The 25,231-nt window shown below is 36.3% G+C and overlaps 1 protein-coding gene across 3 annotated transcripts in view; it reads right to left on the minus strand.

Moving 5' to 3' along the window:
- The window catches only part of CTNNA3 (catenin alpha 3), a 1,817,935-nt gene that overhangs the window by 1,581,705 nt on the left and 210,999 nt on the right, over positions 1-25,231 (minus strand). For all 3 annotated transcript variants that reach the window (XM_032423981.1, XM_032423980.1, XM_032423979.1), the window contains exon 5: positions 10,052-10,171. In XM_032423981.1, the coding sequence (XP_032279872.1) occupies positions 10,052-10,171 (120 nt within the window). The remainder of the gene's footprint in view (positions 1-10,051; positions 10,172-25,231) is intronic.

Raw genomic sequence — 25,231 nt, forward strand, 5'->3', positions numbered from 1 at the left:
AGCATACATATACTCTTGTCAATCACTGATCAAGATATAGAGCAAACCGGCCTGTTGCTCCATCTTCTGGTGGTTTTTCCCCTTACCTAGATGTATTTCAATATGTATTTTCTACTGCTTTCACATTTGCAGCATGATAAAAAAACATAAAAGCTGATTAGCTTCCTCCTAAATAGACAACTTGAAACTGTCCAAATATGGTACTTTGAAGAGAAAAATCGAGTACGCTTTTTGAAAAAATAAAGGAATACACTGAATTCCTCATCATATATTAAATTAGCTGTCAGGCAATCAGCCGCTCACAAACAAACAACTTAACATCTACAAAAGGCTGCATGATTGGTGTGTGCATGTTTAAAGCTCTACTGTCAGCAAAACTGTTGGCCTCGTCTTAGCAACATCAACACTTCCTTTGAATTTTAGCCAGTAGTGCTTTAGGTGCACTCCCAGCTCTACTGTTAACACAGAGCTACAGCTATAGCAATAATCTTTTCACCTGACAAGGATGCAGTAACAGTCATTGTGATGTTTTCTAATTGTGCACACAGGTAGAGAGGTACAACTTAGATACACAAATTTAACAAGAATTGTTTGAGATTATAATTTTCATCAGGTCTGTAGTAAGTATTTGAGCTTGCTTTTCTGGAACAAACGCTGCTAATACGAGCTGGACCCATGGTCAGTTTGGCCAAGTCACAGTGGACACTGCAGGGCTAATAGACTACATTCTTAACTCTTCTTCAGCTCCTTGTACCTTAGACTCAATTGCTCTCGTATTCAACCTGTTCTTTCACATGGGGCAAAGATGTGCATAGAACAACTTCTACAACTCCTGAAATAAGTAATCTAAAAAACACAATATTTATGTATACAAGCATGTCCTTTCAACAGAGAAACACCAACGTAAGGGGATGAAGGATATTATAGTAAGGATGACAATACCTTCTATGTCCTACACATAGACACAAAGCTTCCTATCCGATCATCACCCAAATCCAAAATATTTACTAAGTACTTACTATATTCCAGGGATTGTATTAGGCTTCTGAGATACAACTGGAAATAATACTCTCCTGCAATTTATTATTTAAACTCCCTTCATACTCGGGAGTGTGGTCCATAGATCAGCAGCATCAGCATCACTGAGGAGCTTGTTTGACTCTCCTGTCTTACTCCAAACCTACTGAATCAAAATGTCTATTTTAACAAAATTTCCCAAGTGATTTGTATACACAATAAAGTTTGAGGGGAGCCTGGGTGGCTTAGTTGGTTTAGCGTCTGCCTTCACCTCAGGTCATAATCCCAGGGCCCTGGGATCAAGTCCCACATCAGGCTCCTTGCTCAGCGGGAAGCTTGCTTTTCCCTCTGCCTGCCACTCCCCCTGCTTCTGCTCTCTCTCTCACAAATAAATAAATAAAATCTTTAAAAATAAAATAAAATTTGGGATGCACTGGTTTAGAGGGCAGTGGCTTGGAGGACACAGGATCTAGAAATTGTCAAAGAAATCAAAATTCTTCTGCAATAAAAGAACAAAATGATGTTTTCTGTATTATTTGTGTATCTGTTTATTGAAGTGATTGAATTAGACGATGCTTATAATTCCTACCTCTTATAAAATGTTGTAATATTACTGCATTGTCTTTTCTTTTTTTAAAAAATGGCACTACTGAATGACCTGCATTTACAGGCATCTCAATATCTAACAGTATACACATAAATTTAGATGTTAAAAGTATCCATATCTATATTCAGTATACAAACCAGAGATACTGAAGGACCAATACACATATTATGCTGACTTAGGCTACCGGACTCACAAAAGAACCAAAGAAAATGTCACTCCCTGTTACTGCCCCGTTCTGCTATTAGCAAGTGTGTAGCCTTGTACAGGATATCTCCATGGGCCTCATTTTTCTCATCTCTAAAATAAAAATAATTGGGTTAGATGAATTCCAAAGACTCCTTAGTTTAAGGTTCTGATTCTTGTATGCCTTCTTTAGTCTGCAGCATAAGCCACCACAGCTCATGTCCTTGGAGTAAAAATATATCCTCTTTGTACACACAGATCATCTTCAAGCTACAAAGCAGACTAGAGAAGATATCTTTTCAGAGTTAACTCTTTTAGGACTTTATTCCTCATCAATAACCAACTTTTATTGACAATCTTATGGACTTAGGTATATCAGTATAAGACAGGCACAAATAAGTGCCATATTGATGCAAACACTAAAGTTTTTTAGCACCCTATCAGCATTGTAAATTTTGAAAACAACCCATAACAAAGCATTAACTATTTCAATAAGCATTCCCCACTATGAAGTAGCTATAAGCTGCCCATGAGGCAAACTATCATAGAAAACAACCTTGTAAAAAATTAATAAATCTTCTCTGGTGCATAAAAATCAGCTAGTATATGCCTGATTCAACAGCTTTCTACCTAAGTGCCACCAATAAACTGAACCCCAGAGACAACAGATGGAAATAGAATAGCAAACCTTGGAATTTAAAAGATGTCTCCATGTTTGTACTTTACTAATTAATTATAAGACACCTACTTGTCATGACTATTAATTATGTCCAATGTGGAAATCAAATTTTAGAAGGAGAACCAACATATAATATGCATCATTTTGATTATTTGTTTTTAAATAAAGGATGAGGTTCTTACATAAAAATCCATAAGGTTGTTTAACTTCAGACTATAACTATAGAAAAAGAAATTACCCTATAAAGATCTGCAGTTTATGAAGTAGTGAAAATGATTAGATGGCTATGCAATAAGCTAGAAATTAGGAAATGTGAATATTAATTCTGAATCTGTTACTGACTTGGAATGACCTTGAATGATGTATCCAACCTTCTTCTCTCTCTGTACCAGAAAAGTGAAGAATAAATGTAATGCCATCTTTTTTTTTTTCCTGTGAGACAAACTGTGTGCAACTGAATAAAAATGGAATTGCATCTGTAGTGGATAGGATAAAACATGTTGGGGATGATTTGAACTTTGGTGCAGCATAGTCTTATAATTCAACATTTTTAATACCTGTGCAATGAATTTTCAAATAATGTCTGAAATGCTTTGGGATCTTCAGAAACAGTTTTATAAATGGCATAAATAATCATTTTACTTCATTGGGCAAGTAAGAAACAGAATACCATCTAAGGTAGACATGAAAATTTTAATGTAGCAGTCTTTGGTTGACTTACTCTTAAAAGGCGTAATTCAATCAGAACTTTTTCAAGAGAGATGGATTAATTACAGAACAAGGAAAGGAAGGCTCTTCTCCCAATTGAGCTATTAACATATTTCATCTAGCAAAAATCACTGAAGTGAATCTACTGCTTCTAGAACTATTGTTCTAGAAGATTAACACCTCCTGTTAATGCTCATTTAACCCCCAATTACACTCTTCCTTAGACTGCATCTGAATAATCCCAAATCCATAGGTACTTTCTTTTTTAAAGTTTAAGTAAAATACATTTACAACTTCCATTTTTAGTGTTAATGTAATGGGAAGTTAGTTCTATATTATGCTGTCCTTATAGATAAGCAACTTCTAGTGCAATATCATTGCATATCCCCTCATCCTAAATGATCTATAACATTTTTAGTGCCATAAGTCTTTACACTGCTGAAGACTACTACTGGAATTCATCAGCTTCCTCTTCTCTATATGCTAGAGTACAACAACAACGAGCCTAACACTATTCAGTTCTGTTTTGCAAAGTATTGATTTCAGAGGAGCCCAACATTGTTGTCTTATGTCCTCAGAGTTCTTGAATTCCAAGGTGAGCCTAGGATTATTCTCTATGTGGTCAGTCATTATCCACCTGGAATTTTATTTTTCAATGCAAGGATGTTAACCTGTAGTCATTCTTACTAAATAGATTTTTTTAATTTATTTCTGTTTTTCCTCATTGATAAGGAATCATTTTAAATGCAATTCTTATCCTACAAAGTATTATGTACCCTTCTGGTTTGGGAGTTATCTGAAGGGATTAACTCACTCAGCTCAGTGAAAGAAAAAAGCAGTGGTTCCCATGGGAAATGATGGACTCTGAAAAACAAACTGAGGGTTCTAGAGGGGAGGGGGGTGGGAGGATGGGTTAGCCTAGTGATGGGTATTAAAGAGGGCACGTTCTGCATGGAGCACTGGGTGTTATGCACAAACAATGAATCATGGAACACTACATCAAAAACTAATGATGTAATGTATGGTGATTAACATAACAATAAAAAATTTTTTAAAAAGCAGTGGTTCATTCCTGAACATCATCACTAAAGAGAGAACAATATTGTGCTGAACAATACCACCTGGAACCACACGGGAAGTTTAGGTACATAGGATGTAATTATTATATGAGTTGGGATTTGGCAGAACATTGGGTCTAAGACCTTATTTCTACCATAGATTGCCATGGCACAATACTCAGGACCTTAATTTTACTGCCCATCAAGAGACCATAAAACACATTAGAAGCAAAAAATGCAACTCCTTTCTCAAAAGGTATCAATAGTTTTGGGGGTTTTTTTGTTTGTTCTGTCACACAGATCTCCAACCCCTACAACACATATGTCCAGAAACATTCCATCTGATATGTTAAGAACAGTGCTGAACCTTATGTGCAGTACAAAACTGTACAGAATAGAGAGCATATTCTTATGGAATTTACCATTATGGAAGATGACTTACGAGAATAATACAAAACAACATCATAATAACTATCACGTATACTAACTACCTGCCAGGCATGGTGCTAAGTTCTTTACATACCGATTCCTTTATGTACTATAAAGGATTTAAAGCATTTATGTACTTTATGCTTTATATATTGTTTCCTTAAAACAGGCTATAAGTTAGGTATTATTCTTCTAACATTTTAAAAAAAGAACTATGGTGCCCAGGGCAGTACAAAAACAGTCTAACTAGATCTGGCTGACTACAAAGCTATACTCTAACTTGCACTTATTGAAGAATAAGTGCATAAGCAATAAGATGCTATATTGTATGACACGGATAAAAGCTAAAAATGACAAAGAAGGAAGAGCTTACATATTGACTAGAGGTCATAGGATAAAGTGTCATGAGGGAGGCTAGACTTCAGTTTTGCTTTAAAGAATGATCAGCAATTAAATAAGCAAATAGAAAAGATCTAGATACTCTAAATACCAAGTTTCATAAACCTTGTGAAAAGGGCCAGAATAGCATGGCATGATTAGGGAGACAAGAGGGAGAGCAGGAATATGTGATGTGTTCCAACATGGATGTGTATCTGAAGTACAGTATTTTAATTTTACATATTTTCACATCAATATGTAAATGTACTTTAGTCTACATAATGTTCGACTCAATAATGTCAACTTGAATTTATACAAAGGACTTCATAAACCTCTGGGAAGGGGATGTGTCTTATAATGCTATTAAAAGTATTAAGGATAGAAAAGAGAAGAAGGAATTAAATTCGAGTACAGATAATCAAACTTTATTTTATTTTATTCCACAAAACCAAAGCCCCAAGGAAATTTCTTGATTTATAACCTCTCAAATTAATACATAAATCTGGACTCTATATAATAACTGAAGCTTACTATTACCATTCCTATGTAACATTAACCAGGAAGATAAAAACCAAACAGTCAAAGCAGATAACTCCAAGAATGCATCTCCAGACAGTAAAAACTGAAAAAGGCTCCAGATTCTCAGGCTAATCTTGCTTTGTCATCTGGTTACTTCGGGCTGATTCATCCTGGAAAACCCATCACCTCATCTATCAGGGCCTCCTCTCACCTCTTCCAACCAAAACTATTTTCAACATTAGTCTTTTTGACAGTAGGAAAATGGAGAGATGCTTGTGCCCCAACTTAAAATATAACCCAAGGAATTGTTGAAGTATAAGCACGCACTCTTTAAAAAAAAAAAAAAGAAAGAAAGAAAAGAAAAGAAATAGCTAAGCTCACACTTAGGAGAGAAAGTACAGTAACTCAAAAAAAAAAAAAAAAGGTAAAAAACTAGAGCAAAGTACTCCAGGGATCTCTCTGGCCCAGGAAAAAAAAAAAATCTCTCAAAATGATGTTTAAAATGTCATAGAGAGGGACAGAAAATAAAATCTAATGAATGAGGGGCGCCTGGGTGGCTCAGTCTTTGAGCATCTCTGCCTTCGGCTTAGGTCATGATCCCGGGGTCCTGGGATCGAGCCCCGCATCGGGCTCCCTGCTCAGCGGGAAGCCTGCTTCTCCCTCTCCCACTCCCCCTGCTTGTGCTCTCTCACTCTCGCTGTGTCTCTCTCTGTCAAATAAATAAATAAATAAAAATCTTAAAAAAAAAAAAATCTAATGAATGAGGCCAAGAAAATAATTATAATCAATCCACTGGTCATCCATAATTCACAGTTAAGGTAACATTAACATTTTGTGTTTATTTAAAGAAATGGATGGAAATTTATAAATGTTAGGGGAAAATCTAAATGATAAATAAGGCAAGGGGCCATCTGTCAACCTTTGGTATCCAGGAAGCCAAAGGGTTAATGCCCTTCTGAATTTTAAAAGTATACTAAAATACATCAATACTAATTGCCTGTAACCTGAGACCAAAACTTCAGGCATGCTTCCTTGCTCATAGTAACAAGAGCACCAACAAGTGTTTATTGAGGTTTTGCCATGGATCAGATACTGTTGTGAACACTGCAGAGAATACAGCATTGAAGGTGACAGACAAGGCTCTGTCCTTATGGAGCTATGCGCTGTCACAAAGAGGAATGATAAATATGGTTAGACCAGGGAACAAACCATGACTAATTCTCTGGTACAAAGAATCCTGCCTTATAAGGCAGAATCTTTCTTGCTGAATTGCAATTTTACAGAGACCTGAATCTTTTCCAGGAGAAGAAACTTTTTATATGTGTTTAATAGGTTTGGAGGCCTTTTAAGGGGTAGGATTGGAGATAAAAGGCAAATCCCATCAAGTCAGAGAAGAGTTGATGATGTTTTGACTCTTTGAACCCTGCCCACCCTAATCCACAACAATTCATCTGTGGCTTTGGTACAGAACTTGGTTAGTACTACAAATTTCTAGGAAGCACTGCTACATTTGGAAGCAAAATGGGAAGTAAACAAAATTTGTCTTTGCTATTCTCTGCCATCTCCCTCGTTTGCTATGTCTTCTTGTATTCCTTTCTTTTTTCCAACCTTTTTGTCTATTTTGAATTTTTTTTTTAATTCTTCAAAAATCAATGTTTTTGTTTACTATACTCTTTTTCCAAGTCTCATTCTTAATATCCCTTCAGGAAGCCAGCCTGGGGGTTAATAAAATGAAGAGTTCTAGGTACACAATATAAAACCAAGTACAGTTTAATTTCCCTCACTTGGTCCCTCTTAACATATCCCTACAAGTTCCTTTCCCTCTTTTTCCATCAGTCTTTGGTCCATGACTTTCTTTCTACTCTACCATCCTCTTTCCACTTCCCTCCACTTCCCCTTCCATCTTTTCCAAGTAGAAAAAAATGATTATTAGAATATAAGGAGAAATGGAGTTGTGTAATACAAAAGGATTGACAGTATGTTATGTGTACAGGTAAGTTCATTTCATAAGGATTTGTCCCTTTGAGTTTAAGACACTGCCTTGTGTGAATAAATTTCACTAGAACCATGGTTACTAAATATAAAACTCAGAAGATTGTGAAGATAAAGTTTTATGCATTTTCTTAGCTGTCTAAAGATATTATTTCAAAAATCCTTTTGTGTTTTTGTATATACTGAACAATTTGCATGAGAGAAAGAGAGGTGGAGAGAACCAGCCCTGTTTTGCCTCTCACCAGGTACCTACTTTCAAAGGTATTTTTTTACTATTATTTTTTTTATTATGTTATGTGAATCACCATACATTACATCATTAGTTTTTCATGTAGTGTTCCATGATTCATTGTTTGCGTATAACACCCAGTGCTCCATGCAGAACGTGCCCTCTTTAATACCCATCACCAGGCTAACCCATCCCCCACCCCCCTCCCCTCTAGAACCCTCAGTTTGTTTCTCAGAGTCCATAGTCTCTCATGGTTCATCTCAAAGGTATTTTTAAGCCCTGGGTCTGGCATGCCTAGACATCCTCACCTTCCTATCCCCCAGCCTGGCTCCCTGCAGGGGTACTGGGAATGAGACCTAGGAAACGCCCAGGTCTGGAGTCAGACTGATTTAGATTTGAAGCCCATCTTTGTCTTATTAGCCCAGTGACCTTAGACAAGTTATTTAACTCTCTTAACCACTTTTTCACCTTAAAATGGTGCTCATAAAACCATCCCCATTGTATTGTTATAAACATTTGATGATCTGATCCATAAATGTATTCATCACAATATGTGGCATACAATTGCCATTTAATAAACAGTATATATGATTTATATATCTAAGTGTACACACATTTACACCCCATGTGCCCATCTTTTCTTCACCCACACATGCAATTTACTTATCTGTCCTCAATGCCATTAAGGCAGAGTCCTGCCCTTCTGCCCTTGAAGCATTCACATTTTTCCAAATTCACAATTAGCTAATGCGAAAATCTAATCAATGGAAATGTGCTAACAAGAAAGGATGAGAGAAGAGGACAGTGACTACTGCCTGCCAACTCAAATATCCCTCAGTGGTAAAATATGGCTCTTGGAAACAAAACTGTACTAAAAATTGCATAGGCCAGAGCAGTGACTTATGGTGTGAATTTTAAGTAGCACCATCTGGGAGATTCCTGTATTAGCTCTATGTAACCGTGACCACTTCCTTTACATGTGCTAATATGTAAACCATCACTAATTTTAAAATAAATAAATAAAACTTAAATGGATATTGTGTCCTTTTTCATATAAATTAAAGTACATGCAGAGATGCTCCATTTACCCCAGAATATCCTACAAAATAAATATAACTCGCAGGAAAATAGGGCAATGGGAAGGCTAAATGCCTATGTAATGTCGGTGATAAAGCAAAACCCAGAACACAATTCCCTTTTCAAGTCAATATTTCTAGACCTGACTTCATAAAGTGTAACCAAAAAAAGAAGCACAGCTTTGAAAACTTCATCCAAAAGATCAAAAATCTGTGAATTAGACAATCACAAGAGAGTCACACCTTTTGCCACACTAACAGGAAAGACTTAAATAATGGACTCGGTGGCTGGCCATGCGAGTCAGCCACTTAGTCATTTTTCTAGACACTATCCATCATTGAACACATTCCCGAATTTCATGCAACCTAATTTAAACTTCTATCTGGCTGTTCTGATCGGAATAAACATGCAATCAGGTAAAAGCTTGACAACCCTGACACCTAGTGGCTGTGAGGAAATTGGTGAAGATCAGCTTGGGAAAATTAGCTAGCTAGTTACTGTGGCAGCATCTCACAAATATATAAAATTTAGTGATTACTAATATTTTTTTAAAAAATACTAATTCTGAAAGCAACTCTATAAAAGTCTATTTTGTTCTGTACTTATTGAGAGGTCTATACAAGGAGGCTAAAAGCCTTGCATTTGTAAAGTATATTTTCCTTCCCCCTTACACATTTAGCAAAATTCCACTAATCTTCAGAGATCAAACAAGAAAACTAAAGGTTGATTCATACTTTGGCATATTCGTGATTCTTCCCCTCAATTTTGTATGTACATCTATATCCTTTTCCTGGTCATCAGGTGATTTTTCTCCTCAAGTATCCCCTTGTCAAATATAAAAGCCATCTGGCCAAGCCATCACAGAGGTTTCCTTTATGACATTGAGGCGTCCTTAGTCAAAGGGTAGTTATAGCTTCACAAACCAGCAGGAGTTTTCTTTAAGAGAGGTATAAGGACACATGTGGAGACCCCCAAACTGCACATCCAAAAGCAAGGGCCACAATGAATGCTTCAGGAAGCCATATGAACACAGCAGGTCGCACAGCACAGCACAACCTATTTCTGCCCTAAACATTAGAAGATAAGTCTCCCCAGATCCACTTAAACCTGACAGGCAGGATGGCAGGAAGCATAAAGTGTTCATCTCCTCCACCAAGGAGAGTTCTGACTCCTACCTGTTGACGTTTGAAGGCTAAATAATCCAGATTTTCCAGCTCCTTCCCAAGCTTCTGGTAGGTTTTCTGGAGGTCAGATTTATTGGAAACATTTTTGAGAGACTCAAATGTTCTTTGAAACTGAAATTGAAAACAAAAGTAAATCATTAGGCTAGCAGGACATTTTTCTCAAATGCCTAACTATCTAAAACAGAGAAATAGTCCAGACTGAGCCTCAGTTTCTCTCATTCATAATCCAGAGAGAACAAATGCTAATTGTCTTTCAATGAAATAACAAAGACTGATTATAAAGAATTAGAAACTGTATCATAAGTATAACCAACATTATTGCATGAATGGGAAGCGTGTTTAGTCCTCATTCCAACAAAAGAGCATACCTCATTAAAAACAAAACAAAACAAAAAAAACTGTGTTTTAGCATGTACTGCTACTTCTAACGAAAAAAAAATTGTGATGAATGTATAATTTCAAATCATAATGAGGAAGTACTAAAGGAGCTCTCACATTCCAATCATGGAAACAAATATATATAAAGGTAGCTGCTTGCCTCTATAGAAATATCTATGCAAAATAAGCACCCCACAAACTTCAGCCAGGAAGATCTCTCAGATCTTATATTTTGAGAAGGAAAGAAAACTAACATTTTGGTGATCAAAGCATATGTAGCACGTTCAGCAAACATTTATTCATTTCTGCTCTATAACGCAGATGAGTTATAAAATCAGTTCTGCTGAATCAGAATGCTTCTGTTCATTTTTAAGTCAGATACTAGATAAACACAAAGGAGACAAATTGCAGTGGATCACAGAATACTGTTCTCCTGCTAATAATTAATTAAACAAAGGGAGGTCACAAGAAATTCAATTCTTGGTTTATTTTAGTAAATTAGAACATACTTTGGAAGATTAGTGATTGAAAATGTCAAGTAATGTCACTTGCAATGACATTTGCATTCGCTCTCTCTTCATGTCATTTATTTCCCGTATTCTCACTGCATGCCTTTAGACAGATTTCTACAGATAGAGACTTCACCATCTTAAACACACCAGAATTCCACGGACTATGATGCTATGAGACAGGCTAATAAGATTTTATAGAATATTATTAAGTTTCCAGGGAAATGATTTGACCTTACTATTCAAACTCTATGGAATAAGTCATATTATAATGCCATCCTACTGAATTAAATCCTCAATTTCATGAAAGCAACATGTTTATCTCAATCCAAGGTGACAGAGGAAAAAGAAATGGAAAATAACAGTGCTAAGCTTCCACAGCACTATAGCAAATTAAATTCAACAAATAATCTTTTAGAACCTACTATGCACAAGGTACTACTATGAATATTAAACACATTTCCTGCCCTAAAGGAACTTATAAACGACTCAGGAACTAGACATGAAACTCAGAAGTGGGAAAGACATTTACTGAGTGCCTGCTCAGTGCCAGATACTTTGTGCTTTCCAATTTAATCCTATTTCACTCCCCATTCTACAAGTGAGTACACTGGGACTCAGAGTATAAACCGGGTTTTTACTACAGTATTTGTGCTCTTTCTACTATGCCACTAATTCTAACACAAGGTAAAGTAGTAAAGAGAATACAAAAAAAAAAAAAAAGAGAGAGAGAGAGAGATAAAAGCAACATGTGGTAAAACAGAAAAAAAAATAGGTATAGCAATTGAGGGACTCAGGCCACATAGAAGACATGAAGAGATCTGAATTGGACTTCAAATGGAAGGACAAGTTCTCAGAGCCTTAAATGGGAACAGATTCTACCCATCAGTTTAAACAAAGTCTGCTCGGTTTCCCCATTTTATAGCATGGTAAACAAATTTCTCTTGACATAACTGTAATGACTTTTATATTAACTATCGTGTTGTATGATCATTTCTGTGCCTTGCCCATTTCTTGGTCCCTTCTCACTACATTCAAATCAAAATACCAAATCTAATATTCTAAACAATTTAAGTAATTTTACTGACAATATAAACTATTTTACCAATCAGTTTAATCCTAAGCACTTTATTTTCCCTAAAAAATATTAGCTCTACTTCTTAAATATTTCTTCTTCACATTTATTTCTGTGAACTTTATATAGCTCCAAATAGGAATTTTAGGATAAACACATTTATAAGTCTTAAAAATAAAAAAAACAGGGGTGCCTGGGTGTCTCAGCTGATTAAGCGACTGCCTTCGGCTCAGGTCATGATCTCAGGGTCCTGGGATCGAGCCCCACATCGGGCTCCCTGCTTGGTGGGAAGCCTGCTTCTCCCTTTCCCACTTCCCCTGTTTGTGTTCCCTCTCTCGCTGTCTCTCTCTGTGTCAAATAAATAAATAAAATCTTAAAAATAAAATAAAATTAAGCTAAATTAAAATTAAAATTAAAAAAACATAAAAACCAAGCAATATGTCCATGGCCAAAGAAGAAAGGGAGACAATCCAGCAAGAATATATCACCACAAAATATTTCTATGAAAAATCAGTTTGTGTAAAGTGGAGACTTTAAAGTTTGAACTTTCATTATCAAGACTTACACTCTCCATTTATTGATACTAAATAGTTCAAAGTACTCAAACTATGATGATTCATTTATTTAAGTAGGTTTTTTTCCCATACAACAACAAATAATTGTCAAGGAGAGGTCATACAATATCTGTTAGTGTACTTTAGGTTAGATCCCTATTAAACACACCCCATCTCTCTCTGCCCATATATATACTTAAAGATGCTAAAGAGTAAAAGCAGTAATTTTACCTTGCAGATAAAGCTGACATGCAAAAGATAAAAATAAGACAGTGATTAAAATGAGGTTTAGATTTTACTTTTAAAAAATTAGATGTTGACTTTTATTTGAGGATTTTTCATTCCAATAGGCCACTGTGCTTGATCACTGCAATAGACCTCTTGAGATTTTCTCATTAGTTCAGTGCATTGCAATTTCATTATGTTGACTATGTCTCAAAATAAATTCTCTCTCAGTTGAAGGTAAGTTGGGAAAGGAAACAGAATTAATTGAAGAGATTTTAACATTCCTAGATTTTACTTCTTCAAACTTTTGAGTGGAAATTTAAAATAAGCAAAGAAGCCCCAATAATTTGTCAAACATTAAATTTATCCTGTGTTAATATTTTTCCCTTACTACAAAATTCAAATGTAAGATAAAAAAGCCCAATGAATAAATCTGACCTCCAAACAAGCCTAGGAATGTTGTAAAACTGCCAAAACTGAATATCAAAATGATCTCTGAACTGGGAAACAAATGCAAATTGTGTCCTATTTGATTACCTTATCAAACATCACAGGGCAGACAAGACAAAAATGAGAAGATGCAAACATTATCTCTAAGCCCAAAACTTGCCATTAAAGTAAGCATTGTAAACAATCCCAGTGTGTTTTCTCATAAAATTCTTTTCTGTTCAGATTTTGGTTCAAGATGGCAATGTAGGAAGGTCCTGAATTCACATCCTCCCATAGACACACTGAAACTATAGCTATATATGGAACAATTTCCTCTGGTAAAAAACCTAAAAACTGGCTGAACAACCACTTCACATCAAGCAAATGAGAGGTAAACCTCAAAGGCTGAGACACAATCTCACCATAAACCCCATCTCCAGCATGGCAACCCATATTTGGGAGGAAACTCAAAACCCACAGCTATTCCCTGAGTATTAAAGGGTTTGTACACCACATCAGGCATGCCAACATTTAAGACCAACATCTGAGAAAAGCCTAAAACAAATGGCTTTGAAGACCAATGGGGCTCATGCCCACAAGATCCACAGGGCTTTGGCAACCTGAGAAATGGCTCTTAAAGAGAGCTGTGTGCAGGAGTGCCTAGGTGGCTGAATCATTAAAGCATCTGACTTGATTTCAGCTGAGGTCATGATCTCAGGATCATGAGATTGAGCCCCACAGTGGGCTGAGCACTCAGTGGGGACTCGAGATTCCATCTCCCCTCTCTCTCTCTCCCTCAAAATAAATTAATTAATCTTAAAAAAAAAAAAAAAAAAAAAAGCACTGCATGCAGACTCACCCAGCACAGAAGCAGCCCTTTGAAGATTTATTTATTTGAGAGACAGCATTAAAAGGGGGAGAAACAGAGGGAAAGGTAGAGGGAGAGGGACAAGCAGACTCCCCACTGAGCGGGGAGCCCCACACGGGGTTCCATCCCAGGACCCCAAGACCATGACTTGGCCGAAGTCAGACGCTTAACTGACTAGCCACTCAAGCGTCCCTTTTTCTTTTCTTTTTTTTTTTTTATTTATTTATTTGAGAGAGTGAGAGAAGCAGCTGCCCTTGAAAAGCATCCCAACTTTATGTGAAAAGACTCATTTGTCAATTTTACTTTATTTATATTTTAATTTTAATTCCAGTATAGTTAACATAGGATGTTATATTAATTTCAGGTAGACAATATAGTGATTCAAGAATTCTATGCATTACTCAGAGCTCATCAAGATAAGTGTACTCAGGGAGACTGGGTGGCAGAGTTGGGTAGAGCATCTGACTTGGTTTTGGCTCAGGTCATGGTCTCATAGTCATGGAATCGAGCCCCACAACAGGCTCCCCACTCAGCACAGTCTGCTTAAGATTCTCTCTCTCCCTCTCCCTCTGCCCCTCCCCGCTCTCTCACTGTCTCTCTCAAAATAAATAAAATCTTTAAAATATGTATATATATATATATATATATATATATATATATATATATATATATACTCTTAATCTCCATCACCTATTTCACCCATTCCCCCACCCACCTCCCTCTGGTAACCATCAGTTTGCTCTCTATAGTTAAGAGTCTGTTTTTTGGTTTTTCTCTTTTTTCCTTTGTTTGTTTGGTGTTTTTTTTTTAAGTTTTTATTTCAATTCCAGTTAACATAAAGTGTAATATTAGCTTAAGGTGTATAATATAGTGATTCAACAATTCCATACAACACCCGGTGCTCATCACAAGTGCACTCCTTCATCCCTTTCACCTATTTCACCCACCTGCTAACCCACCTCCCTTCTGGTAGCCATCAGTTTGTTCCCTATAGTTAAGAGTCTGTTTCTTGGATTACCTCTCTTTTTTTTTCTTTCCCTCTGCTCGCTTGTTTTGTTTCTTAAATTCCACATATGAATGAAATCATATGGTATTTGTCTTTGACTGACTTACTTCACTTGGCATAATACTCTCTAGCTCCATCCATGTCATTGCAAATGGCAAGATTTCATTCTTTTTGATGGCTGAGGAATATTCCTATATATATACCACCTCTTCTTTATCTATTCATCGGTCGATGGACATTTGGGCTTTTTCCATAATTTGGCTATTGTTGATAACACTGCTATAACCATTGGGGTGCATATAGCCCTCTGAATTAGTATTTTTGTATTATTTGGATAAATACCTAGTAGTGCAATTGCAGGATCATAAGGTAGTTCTATTTTTAACATTTTGAGGAACCACCATACGGTTTTCCACTGTGGCTGCACCAGTTTGCATTCCCACAACAGTGCAGGAGAGCTCGCGCTCTCCTTTCCCCACAGCCTCACCAACACCTGTTGTTTCTTGTGTTGTTGATTTTAGCTATTCTGACAGGTGGGAGGTGATATTCCATTGAAGTTTTGATTTATATTTCCCTGATGATGAGTGATGTTGAGCAGCTTTTCATGTGTCTGATGGCCATCTGTATGTCTTCTTTAGAAAAATGTCTATTCATGTCTTCTGCCCATTTTTAATTGGATTATTTGTTTTTAGGGTGTTGAGTTTTATATGTTCTTTATATATTTTGGATATGAGTCTTTTATCAGATGTCATTTGTAAATATCTTCTCCCATTCCACAGGCTGCCCTTTAGTTTTGTTGATTATCTCCTTCACTCTGCAGAAGCTTTTTATTTTGATGAAGTCCCAATAGTTTATTTTTGCTTTTGTTTCCACTGGCTCAGGAGACATCTAAAAAGAAGTTGCTATGGTCAATATCAAAGAAATTACTACCTGGTTCTCTTCTGGGATTTTTATGGTTTCAGGTCTCACATTTAGGTCTTTTATCCATTTTGAATTACTTTTGTGTATGGTGTAACAGTGTCATCCAGTTACATTCTTTTGCATGTTGCTGTCTAGTTTTCCCAACACCATTTGTTGAAGAGACATTCTTTTTACCCATTGGATATTCTTTCCTGCTTTGTCGAATACTAATTGACCATATGGTTGTGGGTTCATATCTGGATTTTCTATTCTGTACCATTGATCTACATGTCTATTTTTATGCCAGTACCATACTGCTTTGATTAGTACAGCTTTGTAATAGAACTTGAAGTCCAGAATTGTGATGCTTCCAGCTTTGCTATTTTTTTTCAAGGTTGCTTTGGCTATTTGGGGCTTTTTGTGGTTCTATACAAATTTTAGGATTGTTTATTCTACTTCTGTGAAAAATGCTGTTGGTATTTTGATAGGGATTGCGTTAAATGTGTAGATTGCTTTGGGTAGTATAGACATTTTAACAATATTTGTTCTTCCAATCCATGAGCATGGAATGTCTTTTAATTTCTTTGTGTCATCTTTAATTTCTTTCATCAGTGTTTTATAGTTTTCAGAGTACAGATCTCTTACCTCTTTGGTTAGCTTTATTCCTAGGTATCTTACTGGTTTTGATGCAGGTGTAAATGGAATGATTCTTAAATTTCTGTTTCTCCTGCTTCACTATTGATGTATAGACATGCCACAGATTTGTGTATAACTTTGTATCCTGCGACTTTACTGAATTCATTTATCCATTCCAGGTGTTTCTTGGTAGAGTCTTTTGGGTTTTCTATATACAGAATCTGCAAGTAGTGAAAGTTTTACTTCTTCCTTGATGATCTGGATGCCTTTTATTTCTTTTTGTCATCTGATTGCTGTGGCTAGGACTTCCAGTGAATAAAAGTGGTGAGAGTGGACATTCCTGTCTTGTTCCTGATTGTAGAGGAAAAGCGCTCAGTTTTTCCCCATTTAGGATGCTATTAGCTGTGGGTTTTTCACATATGGCCTTTATTACTATCCCTACTTTGTTGAGGGTTTTTTTTTTTTAATTAAGAATGGGTGATGGACTCTGTCAAATACTTTTTCTGCATCTACTGAATGATCATGTGGTTCTTATCCCTTATTTTACAAATGTGATATATCACATTGATTGATTTGAGAATATTGAACCATCTTTGCAGCCCAGGAATAAATCCCACTTGATCGTGGTAAATGATTTTTTTAATGTATTGTTGGATTCAGTTTGCTAGTTTTTTGTCGAGAATTTGTGCATTTATGTTCATCAGAGATATTGGCCTATAGTTCTCTCTTTTGTGGTGTCTTTATCTGATTTTGGTATCAGGGTAATGCTGGCCTCATAGAATGAATTTGGGAGTTTTCCTTCCTTTTCTATTTGTTGGGATATTTGAGAATAGGTATTAACTCTTCTCTAAATATTTGTAGAATTCACCTGTGAAGCCATCTGGTCTTGGAATTTTGTTTGCTAGGAGTTTTTTGATTATTAATTTCTTTGCTGGTTATTGGACTGTTCAAGTTTTCTATTCCTTCCTGTTTCAGCTTTGATAGTTTATGTTTCTAGGAATTTATTCAAGATTGTCCAATTTGTTGGCATATAGTTTTCCATAATATTCTCTTAATAATTGTATTTTTGTGGTGTTGGTTGTTGTTTCTCCTCTCTCATTTGTGATTGTATTTATTTGGGTCCTTTCTCTTTATTTTTTGATAAGTCTGGCTAGAGGTTTATCAATTTTATTTTTTTCAAAGAACCAGCTTCTGATTTCATTGATCTGTTCTATCGGTTTTTTAGTTTCTATATCATTTATTTCTGCTCTAATATTTATTGTTTCCTTCCCTCTTCTGGCTTTAGGCTTCGTTTGTTTTTCTTTTTCTAGTTCCTTCAGCTGTAAGGTTAGCCTGTGTATTTGAGATTTTTCTTGCTTCCTGATGTAGGCCTGTATTACTATGTACTTCCCTCTTAGAACCACTTTTGTTGCATCCCTAAGGTTTTAGACTGCTGTGTTTTCATCTTCCTTTGTGTTATTGTATTTTACTATTTCCTCTTTCATTTCCTGGGTTGATCCATTCATTATTTATTAGCATGTTGTTTAACCTCCATATTTGTGCTCTTTATAGATTTTTTCTTGTGGTTGATTTCTAGTTTCATAACATTGTGGTCAGAAAAGATGCATGGATATTCAATCTTTTTGCATTTGTTGAGAGTTTTGTAACCTAAAATGTGATCTATTCTGGAGAATGTCCCATGTGTACTTGAAAAGAATGTGTATTCTGTTTTAGGATGGAATGTTCTGACTGTATCTGTTAAGTCCATCTGGCCCAGTGTGTCATTCAAAGTCATTGTTTCCTTGCTGATTTTTTGTTTAGATGATCTGTCCAGTGATGTAAGTGGGTGGTTAACATCCCTTACTATTATTGTATTATTATCAATTAGTTCCTTTAGCATTGTTATTAACTGCTTTATGTATTTGAGTGTTCCCATACTGGGTGCATAAATATTCACAATTGTTATATCCCCTTTAATATTATATAGTGCTTTTCTTTGTCTGTTGTTACAGTCTTTATTTTATAGTCTAGTTTCTCCGATACAAGTATTGCTACTCCAGCTTTCTTTTGACATCTATTTGCATGATAAATGTTTCTCTATCCCCTCACTTTCAATTTGCCGGTGCCTTTAGGTCTAAAATGAGTCTTTTTTAGGCAGCATATAAATAGGTCCTGTTTTTTATCCTTTCTCACACCCTATGTCTTTTGATTGGAGCATTTAGTGCATTTACATTCAATGTAACTATTGATAGATATGTATTTATTGCCATTTTACTACTTGTTTTGTAGTTGTTTCTGAAGATTTTCTCTGATCCTTTCTTGTCTTTCTCTCATTCTTTTTTTGCTGATTTTCTTTAGTGATATATTTGGATTTCTTTCTCTTTATTCTTGCATATTTATTTTATTGATTTTTTTTAAGATTTATTTATTTATTTGTTAGAGAGGAAGAGAGAGCGAGCACAGCAGGGGGAGTGGCAGGCAGAGGCAGAGGGAGAAGCAGGCTCCCCGCTGAGCAAGGAGCCTGATGCAGGACTCAATCCCAGGACTCTGGGATCATGACCTGAGCCGAAGGCAGACGCTTAATCGACTGAGCCACCCAGGCATCCCAATTCTTGCATATTTAGTAGTAGTTTTTGATATATCATTACCATTAGGTTTGTATATAACCTCTTCTACAAATAGCAATCTAAATCTATATTAAGTTGATGATCATTCAAGTTTGAACCCATTCTATTCTCCTCTCCTCCACTGTTTTAGGTATATATTATTATATTTTATATCCTTTTTTTATGTGAGTTCCTTGACTTAAATTTACAGAAATATTCATTTTTACAGCTTTTGTGTTTCCTGCCTAATTTATACTATCACTTTTGGTCTCTCCTTTCCACTCAGAGTCCCCTTTCATATTTTTTGCAGGGCTGCTTTAGTGGTCATGAACTACTTTAGTTTTTCTTTGTCTAGGAAACTCTTTATTGCTCCTTCTGTTGCTGAACAGAGTATTCTTGGCTAGGTTTTTCCCATTCAGAACCTTGAATGTATCATGCCACTCCCTTCTGGCTTGCCAAGTTTCCATTTAGAAATTTGCAGTTAGCCATATGGGTCTTCCCTTGTAAGATAAGGGCTTCTTTTATCTTGCTGCTTTTAAGAGTCTTCTTTATCACTATATTTTACAAATTTACATACAATATGTCTTGGTGTTGGCCTGCTTTTCTTGATTTTGATGGGCGTTCTCTGTGCCTCCTGGATCTGCTTATTTCCTTCCCCAGATTAGGGAAGTTTTCAGCTATTATTTCTTCAAATACATTTTCTGCCCCCTTTTCTCCCTTCTTCTTCTTCTGGGATTCCTACAATACAAATGTTGATCCATTTGATGGAGTCACTGAGTTCCCTAAATCTATTCTGTTGTATAATTCTTCTTTTGTTCAGCTTCACTGCTTTCTATTACTTTGTCTTCTAGATCATTAATTCATTCCTCTGCTTCTTCTAGCCTGCAGTTCATTGCATCAAGGGTGTTTCTAAACACATTTATTGCACTCTTCATCTCTGACTCTTTTTTAACTCTTTTATCTATGTGGTAAAGGTGTTACTGATATCCTCTATACTTTTCTCAAGCCTGGTGAGTACCCTTACGATCATTGCTTTAAGTTCTCCATCAGGAATGTTATTTATATCCATTTCACTTAGATCTTTGACCATGGCCTTAACTTGTTCTTTCATTTGGGATAAATTCCTCTGTTTTCACATTATGTCTAAGTCTCTGCCTGCCTTCTTTTCTGTGTTAGAAAAGCCAGTTGTGTCTCACAGTCCTGAAAGTAACGGCTCTATGAAGAAGAGGTCATGTAGTGCCCAGGGCCTGGAGCTTCAGGGAGTGTCTCCAGTGTGTGTTGTGTGTTCTCTCCTGTTGTGTTCTGACTCCTCTCTCCTTCAGGCCAGTCATCTGCAGAGTCTCTCCCTGCCTGCTGTGGGCAGTGTTTGGTCCCTTGTCTGAATGTGGTGAGTTTCAACTGGGTGTGCTCTGGTCTGCTTGTGAAATGAGACCTGTTACCACCACCAGAAATGAGGCCCTGCATCTCTCTAGTTGGGAGATGTAGTATGGGCAGGGATTTGTGTTGGTCTTCTGGGGGAGGGGCCAGCCATACTGGGACTGAGGCAAGCATGACCAATAAGGACAGTTTGACCAGAGCACAGCAGGGTGGGGCAGGGCTTGGTATAAGCAACTTAGGCAGCCAGTGTCAACAGTGCATTGCTTCACGCAAGTGGCTCTGTGTTTATGCTGAGGTGCAGGGAGGGAAATGGCACTAGCCAGCTCCTTTGTTCCCAAAGAAGTGTCTCCATGAATGCTGCCTCTCGGGGACATGCTCCGAAAAGAGTGAAGACTCTTCCCACTGTGTGTCCCACACACACCCTTCAGATCACTGTTTCCATGCTATCTGCCCCCTGGGGTTGCTGTTCTGTCTTCTCTCCAGGAGTAGCACAATGTCCTCCAGGCTGTATCCCAGCCAAGGCCACTTAAAACTCCAGGCTTTAAGCCCCATTGGTTGCAAGAACTCACAAATTCAGCCCAACTAGTTTTCCAAGCCAATGGCTTTGGGGAAATATTCTCCTTGTGTTCCCCTGTATGCTCCTCCACCTCTTGCTCTTCTCTGTAACCAAGGCTCCCGCCTGTCCAAAGCAGCTACAATCCATTTCTCCCCTAAACCATGTCTCTACACTTCCTAACTTCTTAGATATGGCCTCTCATCTGTTTAGTTGTTGTGTGTTCTGTCAGTCTTCAGGTCGATTTCTGGGATATTTAAGATGATTTGATAGCAGGCACCTGGGTGACTCAGTTGGTTAAGTGACTGCCTTCAGCTCAGGTCATGATCCTGGGGTCCTGGGATCAAGTCCCACATTGGGCTTCCCTTGCTCTTCAGGGAGCCTGCTTCTCTCTCTCCCTCTGCCTGCCACTCCCCCCTGCTTGTGCTCTCTCTCTCTCTCTGTCAAATAAAGAAATAAAATATTTTTTTTAAAAAAAAAGATGATTTGATAGCTCTCTAGTTGTATTCATAGGAAAAGGTGAGCCTAGGATCCTCCTATTTCACTGCCACCTTTCTGCACCATGATGTTCGTTTAGTAAATTCCACATGTGAGTGAAATCATATATTTGTCTTTCTCTGATTGACTTATTTCACTTAGCATAATACACTCTAGCTCTATCCACATCTTTGCAAATGGCAAGATCTCATTCTTTTTGATGGCTGAGTAATATTCCATATACCACATCTTTATCCATCATCAGTTGAAGACATTTGGGCTCTCTCCATAGTTTGGCTATTGTTGATAATGCTGCTATAAACATCAGGGTACATGTGCCCCTTCGAATGTGTATTTTTGTATCCTTTGGGTAAATACCTAGTAGCGCAATTGCTAGATTGTAGGGTACTTCTATTGTTAACTTTTTGAGGAACCTCCATACTGTTCTCCAGAGTGGCTTCACCCGTTTGCACTCCCACCACAAGTGCAAGAAGGTTCCCCTTTCTCCACATCCTCGCCAACACCTATTGTTTCTTGTGTTGTTTATTTTAACCATTCTGACAGGTGTGAGGTAGTATCTCATCATGGTTTTGATTTGTATTTGCAATTCCACTCCTGGGTATTTAGATGAAGAAAATGAAAACACTAACTTGAAAAGACATATGCACCCCCAACTCTTTTTTCCCACAAATCAACTCTCTGCAGTTCCTACCTTCCATGGATTTGTAGACATGCAGCTTTGTTCCATGTCTACGAAGACTTCTGATTGATTTCTTGGGTATTCAGAATGATTTGATATTTATCTAGCTATGTTTGAGGGAGAAGGCAAGCTTAAGGTCACGCTACTCCTCTGCTATCTTAACTCTCCTGATCAGACAAAATGTACTTTAAAACAAAAACTATAAAAGGTGAAAAAGAAGGGCATTACATAACAATAAAGAGATCAATTAAATAAGATGATATAACATTTGTAAATATTTATGCACTCAACACAGGAGCACCTAAATATATAAAGCAAATATTAACAGACCTAAAAATAGATATAAACAGCAATATCATAGTAGGGGACTTCAATACCCCATTACATCAGTGGATAGATCATCAAGACAGAAAATCAATAAGGAAATATCAACCTTAACACATTAGACCAGATGGACTTAACAGATAAATACAGCACATTCCATCTGAAAGCAACAGAATACACATTCTTCAAAAGTGCACATGTAATATTCTCCACAATAAATCATGTTAGGTCAAAAAACAAGTCTTAACAAATTTAAGAAGCTTGAAATTATACTAAACATCTTTTCTGAACACAATGGTATAAAACTAGAAATCACTTACAAGAAGAAAACCAGAAAACTCACATATAGGTGGAGATTAAATGGCATGCTACTGAACAATGAGTGGATCAATGAAAAAAATCAAAAGAGAAATAAAAAACAGCTTGGAAAAATGAAAATGTAAATACAACATGACAAAATTTATGGCATCTAGCAAAAGCAGTTCAAAGAGGGAAGTTCATAGCAATAAACATCTACCTCAAGGAACGAGAAATATCTCAAGTAAACAACCTAACTTTAATGTAACACTGTGTGTCAACTATACTCAAATTCAAACAAAACAAAACAAAAAAACACTTGAACTTTTTACAAAGTGTTTTTGAACTTTATATTTCAAAATACTAGAAAAAGAACAAAGACTAAAGTAAAGTTGCAAGATGCAAAATCAGTATACAAAAATCTGTATTCTACACTAATAATGAACTATCAGGGAGAGAAATTGTAAAAATTCCACTTACAATTGCATCAAAAAAAATAAAATACCTAGGAATAAATTTAACCAAGGAGGTGGAAGACCTATACATTGAAATCTGTAAAACACTGATGAAAAAAATTGAAATAAACGAAACACAAATAAATGGAAAGATATTCTGAGATCACGGTTTGGAAAAATTATTATTGTTAAAATATCCACACGACCCAAAGCAATCTACAGGTTCAATGCAATCCCTATCAAAATTCCAATGATACTTTTTTCAGAAATTGAAAAATAATCCTAAAATCTGTATGGATACACAAAAGACCCTGAGTAGCCAAAGCAATCTTGAAAAAGAACAAACTCAAGGTATCATGCTCTCTGATTTCAAATGACAAAGCTATAGGAATAAAAAAATTATAATATTGGCATAAAAACTGACATAGATTAATGAACAAAACAGAGAGCCCAGAAATAAACCCACACATATATGGTCAATTAATTTATGACAAAGAAGCCTAGAATATGCAATGGGGAAAGGACAATCTCTTTAACAAACAGGCATCCAGAAAAACTGGACAGTCACATGCAAAAGAATGAAACTGGACAACTATCTTACACCATACACAGAAACTACTCGAAATGGATTAAAGACTTGAATGTAAGGCTTAAAACCATATAACTCCTAGAAGAAAACATAAGCAGAAACCTCCTTCGCATCAGTCTTGGAGGTAATTTTTTTGGATTTGACACCAAAAATAAAGGCATCAAATGCAAAAACAAACAAGTGGAACTAAATCAAACTGAAAAGCTTCTGCACAGCAAAGGAAACCATAAACAAAATGAAAATACAACATACTGAATAGGATAAAATACTTGCAAATCATACATCTGATAAGGGGTTAATATCCAAAATACATAAAGAACACATAAACTCAATAGCAAAAAAGAAAAACAATCTGATTTAAAAATAGGCAGAGGATCTGAATAGATATTTTTCTGAAGACATACAGATGACACAAAGGTACATGAAAGGTGCTCAATATCACTAAGCATCAAAAAAATGCAAATCAGAGCCACAAGGAGATACCACCTCACACCTATAGAATGACTATTACTAAGAGACAAGAAATAACAAGTTTTAGGAAGGATAGGAAGAAAAGGAATGCTTCTTCACCATTGGTGGGAATGTAAATTGGTACAAACGCTATGGAAAAGAGTATGGAGGTTCCCCCAAAAAATTAAAAATAGAACTACCATATGATCTAGCAATTCCACTTCTGGGTATTTATATGAAGAAAATGAAAACACTAACTTGAAAAGATATAGGATCCCTATGTTCATTACAACATTATTAATAATAGCCAAGATGCTGAAACAACCCAAGTGTCCATCAACCAATGAATGGACAAAGTAAATTTGATCTAAATATATAACCGAGTAATTTCAGCCATAAAAAAGAAGGAAATTTTGTCATTTGTGACAACATGGATGGACTTCAAGGGCATTATGGTAAGTAAAATAAGTCAGACAGAAAAAGACAAATACCATCTAATCTCACTTACATGTGCAATCTAAAAAAAATAATAATAATAACAAAAACAAAAACAAAAACAGAAAAAAACAAAAAGAAAAACCAAGCTCATAGATACAGAGAACAGAGTAGTGGTTGCCAGAGGCAGGGGTAGGGGTGGGAGAAATGGGTGAAGGGAATCAAAAGGTACAGACTTCCAGTTACAAAATAAGTAAGTCGTGGTGATATAATGTACAGCATGGTGACTATAGTTAATAATAGTGTATTACATTATTACAAGTTGCAAAGAGTGCAGATCTTAGAAGTT

This window comes from Phoca vitulina, unplaced genomic scaffold (genome assembly GCF_004348235.1).
Source record: "Phoca vitulina isolate PV1807 unplaced genomic scaffold, GSC_HSeal_1.0 scaffold29, whole genome shotgun sequence".
Lineage (NCBI taxonomy): Eukaryota > Metazoa > Chordata > Mammalia > Carnivora > Phocidae > Phoca > Phoca vitulina.